The sequence below is a fragment of the Argopecten irradians genome, chromosome 2, assembly GCF_041381155.1.
Source record: "Argopecten irradians isolate NY chromosome 2, Ai_NY, whole genome shotgun sequence".
In the NCBI taxonomy this organism is placed as follows: Eukaryota; Metazoa; Mollusca; class Bivalvia; order Pectinida; family Pectinidae; genus Argopecten; species Argopecten irradians.
The window spans coordinates 24898380-24911654 of NC_091135.1; the positions used below are offsets into that span (position 1 = coordinate 24898380).

At 37.6% G+C, this 13275-nt stretch overlaps 1 protein-coding gene across 1 annotated transcript; it reads right to left on the bottom strand.

The window, feature by feature from the left end:
• Positions 1–451: 451 nt before the first annotated feature.
• LOC138316537 (uncharacterized) lies at positions 452–4069 on the bottom strand. The gene is made up of 3 exons (XM_069258220.1): positions 3596–4069; positions 2801–3022; positions 452–1574 (listed from the first exon to the last, which is right to left on the bottom strand). The coding sequence occupies exons 1-3, from the start codon at positions 4067–4069 to the stop codon at positions 558–560; spliced, it is 1713 nt and encodes a 570-aa protein (XP_069114321.1). The 3' UTR covers positions 452–557.
• Between the last annotated feature and the right edge of the window lie 9206 nt (positions 4070–13275).

Below are 13275 nucleotides of genomic sequence, written 5' to 3' on the forward strand. Positions count from 1 at the left end.
ATATGAGCAAGCCCCATGCCAATAACCCCTGGGTAGTATTTCAGACCAAATTATAGTAGTAAGGGGAGATAACAAAGCAAACCTTAAAAGTGAACACCTGATTGTTTCTATCAACTCTTTGCCTTTAATGCTGACTACATCATTGGACCCAAGTTGAATCAGGATCATTTTTGGAGGCGGGGATTTTCCCAATTCGTTCTCAATGAGAGGGTCAAATTCACTCCAGGTCATGCCTCTACGGGTCATCCAATGAATAGCATACCCCTTTCTGTCAAGATTAAGGTTTGTACCACCCGGTCTCTTAGCTGCCTCCTTCATACCCCAAAATGGTATAGAAGATCCTATGACCCATATGGGGGATAAGTCATCTGAAAGAATATCTGATGATGTTTTAGAAAAGCATGAAATTGCAATAATATTAATAATCCAAATTTAAATCAAAACGCTGTAATAAAACCATAACCGACTTTATTATAATTAACTTAGAATTATACATGGGAAATGAGTTCAAATCACACAATGTGGTAAATTCAGGTTCACTCCTAGCTGCTGTATGCCTAGCTAAAAACTGTCTCTACTGGAATTCTTATGTATTTTGAGTAGACCCTTGATTTCCATCGACCCCATGCTTGTATTTTCTGTTCAGAAATTCCCCTGGTGGCTGCCTCTGTAGCGGCCCCTATACGAAATGAGTGAGTTTTGTAATGAGACACAGGGATGCGCGAAAAAGTTAATGATTTCTTTAAAACAACAGCTACCTGATAGCGAGTAATTGATGAACCATTCCTATGTATGAATAACTGCTGATTAACTGTATTTGGCCGAATCAAAAGGTATTTGTTCAGGAGTGAGACAGGGCAAATATCTGAGTTAGGATAACTGTTGATATGTAATAATGCAGAGTGACCTCTCTGGTCAGTCTTTGATTCTCTGATACAAACTTTTAAATGTCTGGAAGGAGAATTTACAATGGTAACATCTGAAATTCCCAGTGGACGTGTATCATTACCATTGCTACTGGATGCTGAAAATTCTCCAACCCTCAGAAATCCGAAAAATGCTAAAGTAAATGCTGCAGAAAAAAGTTCTGCTTCATATTTAGAGCTACAGACTGATGAAAGGGAGGTAACCAGTTTTCTAAGTAGGGGTAAAGTAATAGGGAGACGCGCATCCACGCGTTTGTTACCACGCTGTGCCCCCTCCATAATTTTCTTAACAATAAAACATTGTGTTGAATCCTGTTGACCCCGAAGATTATGCTCATGGGATATTCCACTCATATAAGTGGAAATTGTTGATGCTGAGTATCCCTGTAGTGACATGTAAGATATAAATTGTACTAAATGGTCTGAGGGGACAGGCCAAATGCTCGACATATTATAAGAGGACCTGAATGTTTGGAAACACTGTAACGCTGAGTTGTAAGTTTTCCATGTACTATTAGCCATTGCATTTTGAAGTAATCTATTAGCTTCAACCTTTATATCTCCCATAGGTGGGCAGGTATTGGGGTAGACAAAAGTTCTGCTGCTGGGGCTGACCGGCGAAACCTGGCCCACTGTTGACGAGAAATGGAATCAGCTATAACATTATATTTACCAGGAATGTGTTCTGCCCTTATGTTTAAATTGTAATTTAATGTCAACAAAACTAATGGCCTAATGATAGTCATCACACTTTGTGATTTAGAGGATTTTTTGTTTATAATTGTTACAACAGCTGCATTATCACAATGGAACAAAACTTTCTGATTTCTCATTTTACTACCCCATAAACATATTGACACATAAATTGGAAATAACTCTAGAAATGTAATGTCTTTAAGGAGACCCTTATTTGACCAAGCTGTGGGCCAGGACCCATAAGCCCAAGACCCCTGAAAGTATACACCAAAGCCCTTTTCTTGACCACCTGCACTGTCTGTATATAATTCCATGGAAGCAGAGGTGCTCCAGTGTCTATCTGGAATTACTGTCATACAATTGTAATTTTCCAAAAATGACAACCATACTTTAATGTCTGCCTTCATCGATGCACTAACTCTAATCTTATGATGTGGCTTGTCCACACCAGCAATAGTATCAATAAGACGACGACAAAATGCACGGCCAGGGGCGACAACTCGACATGCAAAGTTTAGCATACCCAGTACTGACTGAAGCTTACACAGGGTCACTTTGTTAACTGTTAACAAATACCCAAGCTCTTTACATAACTGAACAATCTTGTCCCGAGGTAATCGCATTACTAATTCAACTGTATCAAACTCAACTCCCAGAAAACATAAACAAGTTGTAGGTCCTACAGTTTTTTCTTGGGATAATGGTAACCCTATTTCATGTGAAATATTCTCAAAAATATCTAAAGAAGCTTGACACTGATTGTTTCCCGACTGTCCCCCAAAAAGAAAATCATCTAAATAATGCAGAATGTTTTTGTTACCAGTTTTGTTAACAACTAACCAGTTAATAAAAGTTGCAAATTTTTCAAACATTGCACAACTAATCGAGGCCCCCATAGGCAAACATTTGTCAAAATAGTAATGCCCATCAAACTTTATACCCAGTAGATCAAAATCACAAGGAGATATTGGTAGTAAGCGGAAGGCGGACTTTATATCTGACTTTGCTAATAAAGCCCCTTGGCCGAGATTGTGTATCATCTCAGCTGCATCATCTATGCTTGCATAAGACACACTACATAACTCTGGTGGAATAAAATCATTTATGGAATTGTGATCTGGATACGACAAATGATGTATAACTCTATAGTCACCGTCTTTTTTGGGAATGAGACCTACTGGCGATACCTGTAAGGTGGGCAGAGGAGGGTACGCAAAGGGACCTGCTATGCGTCCAGCCTCCAACTCTTTCTTGATTTTGCCCTGTAATATTTCTGGGGCCTGTTTGGTGCTAGCTAAATTACCTGCCTCGCGTGCTCTACGAGGACCTACATACTCCAGAGAGAATCCCTCCTTAAATCCCTTTGCGATATAATCCCTGACATCAGTTAACGGATAATCCTGCAAGTACTTTAAAAGTTTTTCATAAATTATAGGAGTAGTACCAAGGCTATAAAGATTGCTGGGAAGTTGTGGATTGTCTGCGCTACCTAGCTCTACATCTGTATTAGTGCAATTATTGTTGTCAAGTCATTGCTTACACTTAAAGCTAGGATGTGATCCCCCGCATGTACTACATGCATGACGATAGCGACATTTGGACCCAAATTTACATTGTTTTCCCTTATTGAAATTATAACAGCACCCTGAACTTGGGACAGCAGATTTAGAACTAGAGGGCTTGGGAGATGATAGCTGATCAACGTTTGAATTTGTTATGTTAATCTGGCTAGGTGAATTATACATGAGCCATAACTCTGTGTCTATCACACCCCATGATGAACAGGGGTTCTTGGACTTGCGCAATCTGTATTGCTCATCGTACTGTACCCAGCCTAAATGACCTGATCTAACTGCCGCCAAACGGATGTCATGCATATATTTTAGGAGTTCTTGACATTTTTCTGGGTATTTTTCTAACATCACACTTGTATATGTGAGGAAGGCTGATGTCCAAGCATGAATGTTAGTTACCTGCTTAGCAATATTGGATGGTTTTTTTATTACAAATTTCCCATCCTTGATTACTAACTCCCCCGATGTCTCGAAGCCCGCCTCCATTTCCCGCGCAGATTTTAGTAGTAAACCGAGGTCCAAAAACTCGGTGTTCCAGATTTTGTCCTTTATTTTTTGTGGAATATTATAACCCACGGGATCAAAAATACTTGGTACCGGAGATGGACCCCCCAGTACATGTGAAGTGCCCGGGATTTGCATTAAATCAATTATCTCACCAGGTCTATCCTGACTCGCGCCATTAGGCATATTGCCCCTCTCGGGGGCCCTTACATTGGGCTGACTGTCCTCAGTGTTCGTCATATTTCTTGGACGTTTTTCCACAGATGTAGGTTCATCGACACTAACACCACCTGATGCCGACGCCGATGCTCTCTTCCTGGGTTTTACGCCCGGGCCCCTTGCTGAAGAACGCCTAGGTTTTGGTGGCATGTCTTTTGATGAATTGTGTGCCTTGACGAATGGCTAACCGGAAGTTATAATCAAATAAAGGAGGGGCGCGCTCGATTGGTATCTCATCCTATTAAAGATACCCTACATCATTCTAAGTGGGGCGCACTCGATTGGTGTTTCGGCCTATTAAAGATACCTAGTACCTACATGTATCATATCCTTATTGTTACCTATAAACTATAAATAAAGCATTCGCTGGCATTAAACACGTTTATCTGTTATTTGATAAACGCTATTATAAGAGTCAGTCACTGGAGCCGAGTGAGTCCATGGATACAAAGGTAAGTCGCCAAGTTTTAGAATAATATGTGTCACTGTGACTATGCATGCAGTTTATTTAGAATTGGCCAGTAAGTTAATGGTACATATAACGTAGATTCAGGTAATTAGCACGGCTGTAAACGTGTGACATGTGCGTTTAACATCAGATGGGTACGATCACATGGGTGCGCGGTGCATGGTCTCCTCAGTTGTCAGAATTTAGTTCACAGAACTGTATGCATGTTCCAGTTTAGGTGAACCAGGAATTAGCGGTCAAATCAAGAAATTGGGGGGTCAGTCGTCTCTGCCATATTGGAGTGCCGAGAGCCATAAAGGTATAAAACATAAGTTACAGCTTATACATTTGAAATTGGTAACATTAAGGGGAGACAATTACATTGTATTACATAATGTCTAGTTTGGGGTGTGGTATTTAGACCTGCCAGGTATCATTGGTGGGAGGGGGGGGGTGGGGGGAGTCATCTCAGGTAAGCTAATTTAACTAATTGTACTGATTAATTGTAATATTAGGGCTAATTAGTTTATTAAAAGTATGCATTTTATGTTATAATGATGAAAAATACCATTTTGTGAATATTTTTTTCTTTAATGAAACATATTAATGGTGTTTCAGGGTCATTCAAGATTTCCGGAAATATGTGTTGGTTGCACAGATTCCAGTCATGGACAAAGACATGCATCTTTTGTGCTCATTACAGGTTTGATCTTTGTTTAATTTGTTTATTTTAAACAGAAAGGCTCTGGAACCATGTTCCTGGTAAATTTGAATATGTAAAAGGTTTGGTATATCTGGTTTTCTTCCAAAATCTTGACATTTTCTATATTATAGGGGTACCTGATTATGTAATGGATTATCTCCCCTTGGCTGGGGACTTTTCCTATTTTTTCATTATATTCAGAAAGTTTAATGATGTAACCAATAATTAACTTAAACAACATTAATACTATTTCAATATTTAATACATAATTTGCAATTAATCAACACAGTGTGTAAGTTCAACATTTCATGTTTTCAGAATTACTCCGCGGGTGACTGTCCGAAGGTGAAGCCCTGTCCTGGACAAACCACTTGACCGATTAAGTTCATATTACAGATTTGACATACAGCCGAAATACACTTTACATCATAGGTGAGTATTAGAATTTTAATTTCTGCTATAGGGATCAACCAACTAAATAAAAAAAGACCTTCGAAATGGCCCCTGTGTATACAAGATTGAGCCCAGGATAGAATTTTAACCCGGCCGCTGATTGGCTGGCTAATTATGGATTTCAAAAGTAAAAATGTTTTCTGACAGGTAATTATTCCTAGATAACCATAATATCAATTTGGAAATTCGTATTGAGATTTAGGTTCAAAATATCAATTTTGATAATGAATAGGTAGAAACATTAGAATTTCCGGATATTTTAGTGCAAAATGCGCCTGATTTCAATAAAGCTACCCTGGTTGGAGTTTGAGCAGAAGGACCCAAACTTTTTTTTCTATCTAGTGTTATATGAGAACCTAGACTTTAATTATAGAACACAATACCTAACTAATATTTCTTTGTTTTAATAATACAGTACAAAACTTTAACAAAGTTTAACACTGTGGTCTATGTAAAATCATTTAGTTGGTTGCTCTCTGTACAGGGTCGACTCCTAAGACTCCAGTAAACGTATCGTACCATCCACTCAATCTGCGTTGGAGTTCTACATTTCCACAGCTTATATTTATACGAAATTTTAATTATTACATTAGAATTTCATGTTATTTATAAGATCAACTTAAATTCAGTCTTTGATTGTGCTTGATGCAAAAATCAAAATGTTACTAAAGCTCTGCAAAAATGTCGTCCGTGATGGAATACGCCGGTTATTTCTTACTGGAAAATGATATACACAAGACCTGCCCTAACGCGCTTCGTGTATACATTATATAACCTTATGCAGTTCCGCATCTTGTCCTGACGCTTCCTCAACTTCACTGGTCGATAAGGCTTTTGGAGTTGCCTCCCTTGTTACAGACTTTACATATTCCTCAGCATCTCTCTCATCTTAACTATCTTTTCCAGTATCAACAGATATCATTCTCGACAACACTATCAGAAGTGCTTCCTTCTCAATAGTTGAATATCTCTTCTCAACATCTGATAATGACCTACTAGCATAGCTAATGACACTAGATTCACTAGTTGGTAATGAAGGTCGTTATTCCCCTCGATGATTCGTTGACTTCAATCGGATGGTACCCATACTTTAATCTAGCTTACTGAAGACTTCACTTTGTTTCATTCCATAAAGAATGTCATCGACTATTGGTATCGGGTGTCTTTCCCTAGTGATAGCTTAGTTCGCCTGCCTCATATCAACACAAAGTCGTATGCCACCATAAGGCTTCGGGACAACTGTACATGTGAGTTGTATAACCCAGTCACTAACACCAGCAACCTTATCTACATTATCGAGCGACTCAAGTTCATCGAGTTTATCACTAACTCTGTCTTGCAAGCTAAATGGTACCTTTAAGCTGTAATTGGTAGTCTATAAGCTTTTCAAGTCCAGAGTAACATTCTGAATATCTCTCCTCGTAAAAGATTTACACCCAGTTCTAATACACCGAGTCGTTTTGCAGTGTCCTTGCTAATCAGAGCTCCATATCCTCTTAAAACGTAGAAGCACGTCTCAAATCCATCACTTTGACTTTTGAGTTTCACGGTAGACGAGAATTTGTCTATGATTCCCAGAGGTTTATCCGTTCCATACGCACACAACTTCTTTGGGGTTTTTCCTGATTTGCATACTATGTGCTCACCTTTCATTTCCTCCCATAGTAATAAGTTAATAAGTTTAACGGAGAATCAACTGCCAATATTGATGGACACACAAGATCCACTTAGTTTAATGTCAATACTTGTACTGTCAATCGTATCTGAACTGCACACACTAAATGCATATTCATCATCATCGGCTTCAGAAAAGTCATTCACGTATTTGACTTTACCTTATCTTTGTAATTCGTTGACCTTTTGGATTATTTTCTGGCTTTCCAGGTTTTATTGAGCATCGGACAGTGGAACAGCCCATACCCTCACACTTATTGCATTTCTTGTTTTTAGCAGGACATTTTTGTCTTTTGCATAATGTCCCTCTCTTCCATACCTATAACACACGCTCTTGGTTCCACTTTCTGTTTATAATGACCGATATGATTTACCGAAGCACATCAGACAGACATTTGTTTAGCTTGTTTTTGTTTTCTCCTGACAGTTAGATTGTCATAGCTATAGTGCCAAGCTGATCGAGCGTGAGGTATTGACCCTTCTCAAGTAATTTCATTCTGATTTTCTGATACTTTCCCTTTTGTATTACCCGGTTACTCAAATAAAACTGCTTGTTGTAGTAGTCTAACAATAAATTGTTCAATAGTTTCAGTTTCAGACTGTGACAACGATCGAATTTTATAGCGTTAATAGGACAAATTTACCTTCGTTTTGAATGATTTGTCAGCATGTTTTTCGCTTTGACGTACGCATTATCCCCGGCGTCTTCAGTCAAAATGAAAAATAGATATTTAGCTGACAATATTACTTCAAACCTTGTTAGGTGAGTGCAATGGTTGTGTTCGTTCGTTCGTTTGATAAATTAACGTCATATTACCGGTTAGGGTCAGGTAAGCACGGACTCCCATACAGGCCGCCGAAGAAACCAAGTAACATATTCCACTCGGTCACATTATACATATATTGTATTGTATACATACGTCGACATGTTTGATTTACCGGAAACCGTGACGAAATGAAACACCAACAGCTAAAATTGTTTTGAAGTTTTAAAAAGAATAACAAAATGATAGAATAAACATTGTGAATCTGAACAAGTGCAAGTTTTTTTTAAATTTAGCGAAAAAGAATTTTTTAAATTCATGTTAAAAACGCTATGACATTATATTTCTTTTGTAGTATTGATTTGTAGGTCATTTGCCATACGGTACTAGTTGCCATATTTGGAGCGCGAGATTTTCTAAAGAGAATCATCATGGCGGCCAAGTGAGCCGTGTCGGAGATATGAGCAATTCAAATGTGTCTACACACATAATTTAGTCATTGAGGTGGTAAAAATAATTATGTTATGCTAAAAATTATTTATATTGTTAAATTTAATTACAAATTTACATGACACATTTGAAAGGTAGCATTTCACCGCTTGATAGTTTGCAACACTACAGTCAATGGGGCGGAATCGTAGCTCTGACGACAGCCATCTGTCGTGCTCTGACGACAGCCATCTGTCGTTCAGAGCTACGTCATCGCAGCTAGTGTCAAGGGAGATGTTAGGAAGAAGAAAGTAAGTAAGGGAAAAAAATCAGATCCTAAATTTAGTCGCCTTTTACGATAATGCAATATGGACAGCAGGTACAATTCTAACGCCATACAAGTGCCTGCAAGGCCAATGGTCATTGGAAACTTTATTTAAGAAAGCCTTGAACGTACTGACCATTTTATACTTATGGCACGTCCCCAGGTTACATGTAGTCTTGGTTATTAGATCTAGAGCCGGTCACGTGCTAGTTATTACACCTTGAACAGCGAGCTTTCAACTGATCGCACGTGTGTGTGGTTCTTCCCTCTTTATATAATAGTCGTATCTAAGCAGAATTTAACCAAAATGGCGACTGCACTTACTTAGAAACGCAAGGAGTTTTCTCAGGGACGAATTTTGAAAAAAGAAATGCTTTATTTTTTAAATCTCAATTTGAGACAATCCTCATTTTTCTGTAGTCCGCGTACCTAGTGCGTCTACCTGAAAACCGGTGATGTTATGCACCTATCACACCACACACAGGAGGGAACTCCTAAATTGCCTCGGCTGTAACAGAACATTCATGTAACCAACCAACCATCCAATCGCGTTCATGATAACGTGTCCTATAACGTCTGTTGATTATCTGATAACCTGTTATAGCTTCATCAAAGCACTATTTTCCGTTTGGTGTTTGCTATAAACGCAGCTGTTGCGCCACTTGACTATACTCAATGGAACATTGACTGCTCAAATAGTGTGAATGTGCATTCGAATAGGCGTGTTAATTGTATGTTTTGGCAAATACTGAATTAAACACGAGTTTAAATGTAATGAATATCTTATTTAATAATCACATACTCCGCCTGATATCAAGTGATATTTTTGCGTATGTCACCAGTGTAATATGACATGGAGTGACTTTCATTGGCTGGGAATTCATTGTGACGTCATTAAGAAACAATAAAATGACGTCAGAAAACATGAACTACCATTATAATTACGATGACGGTACAACTATGTGATTAAAGTATCTTAAATTTGTGTTAATTTTATATGAAATTTTATGAATCTTTAAGTTTTAATTTTTGCTCCGCGAAGGTTTGCAAAAATAAAAACTTTAAAAGACTCGTTTCATACTAGAAAAATAAAATGTTTTAAAAATATTGTATCAATTTGAAATTTAAAAAATTGTTGAATTATATGTTATTCGCTATCTTATCTTTAATTTAAGGTTTACTTGATAGGAACACTTAAATTAAAATGAATGGTAATTCAAAATGTAATCATAAATTTGTGTTAGGTCACCTCAGACGAAGTATCAAGTGACCTATTCTAATCGTCCTTTGTCCGTCGTCATGTGTCGTAAGCCTGTCTTCGTAAGCAAATTACATTTTCGACTAATTTTCATGCCTGCTGAAAAAAATTTAATAAAATTTTGCACAAACATTCTAAGGCATAAGGGAAATCAAACTCAAGGCTCACTCCAGGGGCCTTGGGGTGTGACCAAATGGATCAAGATGACCTAAATATAACTAAATTCACAGATGTGAAGTAATCAAATAGGCCTAATAAAAGGTACAATTCATCAAATAAGTTCCATTATGTAAGGGTTTTTATTTTTAGTCACTTTGTAGTCATTTTAAATATCTGATTTACATTATAAGATTATTTCTGACTGATTCAAGAGCCTGATGGGTGCTATGGATATAGTGTGTATACTTCAGGTGACTAGTAAGGCCCATGAGCCTATTGTTTATTTTTCGTTGTTTACTTGTGTGTAAACTGCATATGCTTTGCTCCTCATTTAAAAATACCTACAAACTAGAATTATGTCATTATGACATTTATGCTGTTGCAAGAACATATTTTAACTGCTTCATTATAAAGGTGATAAAACATATTTAAAATAATGCTAATTTTATGTTGATATTTGTTTATTGTGATGCACATTATGATTTCCATTAAAACACACAGGTTGTATTAGACGTACTTTCAATAAAATATGCTTTAAACGAAGTCCACAACGACCCTTGTCAAGAACGATCGTATCGCCTATTGTCCCTGATACAAAATAATGTACCACTATGTGGCCATGACGTCATCCGAGACATTCAATGGGGCTGTGTTGTGTTATTGACGATTATGAATATTTAAAACAGTCGCGCGACGTGTATTTGCTATATTGATAAGTGGAAATGTATCCGTATATAATATACAATATATAACATCCCGATATAATAAAACGATCGTTTACTCATTCTAATTGACATATAGCCCGGCGGATTAGTGACACAATTGTGCTATTATGGTTACAAGCATGAAACTTGGCATATATGTCAAGATACATATTCTGAGTGATTTCTGATAAGAAGCCACTTGGAAAAAAAATCCGATACATATATGGCGGCCATTTTTTTTCAAAATGGCCGCTACAAACACTAAAAAAACAATTTCTTTTAAATATATGAACATTTTCATTGTCGTTTTCACTAAAAATACCAAACAATGGTAGAATAACGTATTAGTTTACACCGAAAATATGTTATCAAGTAACAATTTGCATTATTGTCATCAAAACAACAAAATACTGAGTCAGCAAAACGCAATATAGGACCTTATTTTACATTTCAAGTAATTGATAAAGACCGATTGTATAATATATTCACAAGAATTATATCTTAAATTTTGATTGGAATATCCGACAAATATAATGGATCCATATGAATCATGTCCGAGTTCAAACAAAGGGTGGACTCACATAGGGTCATCGACTTTACATAAGAAACTCCTGGTTTCATTTTTGATGGAAAAAATATCAGATATAATTTTACCTGCATGATGGTAGTAGGGATTTCTAGCAAATTATTCATAGAGAAATTTATAGGAATCATTGTGGTTATGAAGGGGAAAAGGCGACAGCAGATCACCAAGTAAGTATCCAAATACAATAATTTAAGCACTTAGCTGACATCACTAGTTGCATATTCCACATTCAAGGCTTAATTCAACTTAATTCGACATCACAAAGTGTGATTGTTTGTTTTATTATCACAAAGAGAAACCCCCAGTCGTGAAAGGGCTTGCGTTAGGTTTTGTTATTGGAGTAGCATTCCTGTCACAGAAATGCGAATCATTGTGGAATTTGAAGGGTGAAAGACGACCGCAGAATACCAACCACGCTTCCAAATACCACAATGCAAGCATTTTCTGTCAGTACATACGTTAAATGTTAATACACCTGTCTTCACTTACTCTGAAGACCACTCGCAGGTTTCACATTCAAGAAAAGACCTAATTCGACCTAACAATAGGTCGCCGTGATAATACTTCAGTTCGCATTACAGTTAACACCATCAAACCGGTACTATCGTTCTTCGGCTTCCAACCATCCTCAATGACCCATCCCCATTTGTCAGGACTCAGTAAATCCATGATCGCCTTGGTTGCATACTCCTAATATGTTGCACTTTTTGTGTGCTGCTCAAATGCACCTGTAGTTGGCGGATCATGTCCAGTGTTCTACCTCTCTATGTAAACAGATCAAGTATTGCCTCATCTAGGGTTTTAGCATAGTTTTAGCATACATGAGCAGTGAACATTTCTCTAATGTACTGAAAACCTCACTTGGTATCTCTTCTGGTCACTTTGATAATTTTAGAAATGCTTGAGTTGCTTCTCCATATATCTTCCATGTATCCCATGCTGTTTTCTTGCCTTGTGTATTAATGCTGATACAGCGTCACGTCCGGTGTAGGAATAATGGAAGGGCTAATACTTTCTCAGGGCCACTAGCGGAGGCAGTATCATGAGCAGGGATGTATCGATAATTCCTATTTCCAAAGGCCACCCATACTTCGCCGATGCTGAATTTGGTAACAGCTGCTACTGCTAAGGCAACAACTTCTGTGTCTGTCCACTGTTTGGATGGGAATTTTTTCATACACTTCGGTAACAGCATCTGTCATATGGAGAATCATCCTCGTATTGCCTTCCGTATGATTGCAGGGCGAGATAAGTTTTTGTACGGATAAGACAGGAAAAACATATTGTGCGTAGTTTTCGAATGTCATGACACAACCTAATTTGAGAATGTTTACTACAACTGCTCCGTCAAATATTCTGTTCTCAGAGGTTCCACATACATGTACGTCTCGAGGTAATCGGATCAGATTTTAAACCTTACTTAAGTTGAGAGTGATGGTGGACAGGCGTGGTTCTCAGCTAGGTCTTGACTGGTAAGCGATATAAAGTCTTAAAGAAAGCGTTTATTTCTTCAATGAGGATATTTGCAAACTTGTTTAAGATGTCTCTCTTTTGGATGGTTGGCTGAATTTGGCAAGTTTGTTCTTTCTTATTGGCTCTGCAATTGCGTTTGATCTGTCCGCGAGGTAATCTTTAGTAAAGGCCTAAAATTGCTGGTTGCCTTTACATTCATTGTCTATATTCTGAACTGTGTGACTATCAACAAGTCGGCTATATCCCTTTGTCGAGTCTTACAAGACCACGACTCTATGAAGAGATTCTAGTTGTTTGACAAACGGGTTTTATGATGACTTGTTTTGTTCTATGTGTTTATTTATCTTTGATGGGGTTCTTAATGGATGTTTCGAATTCTG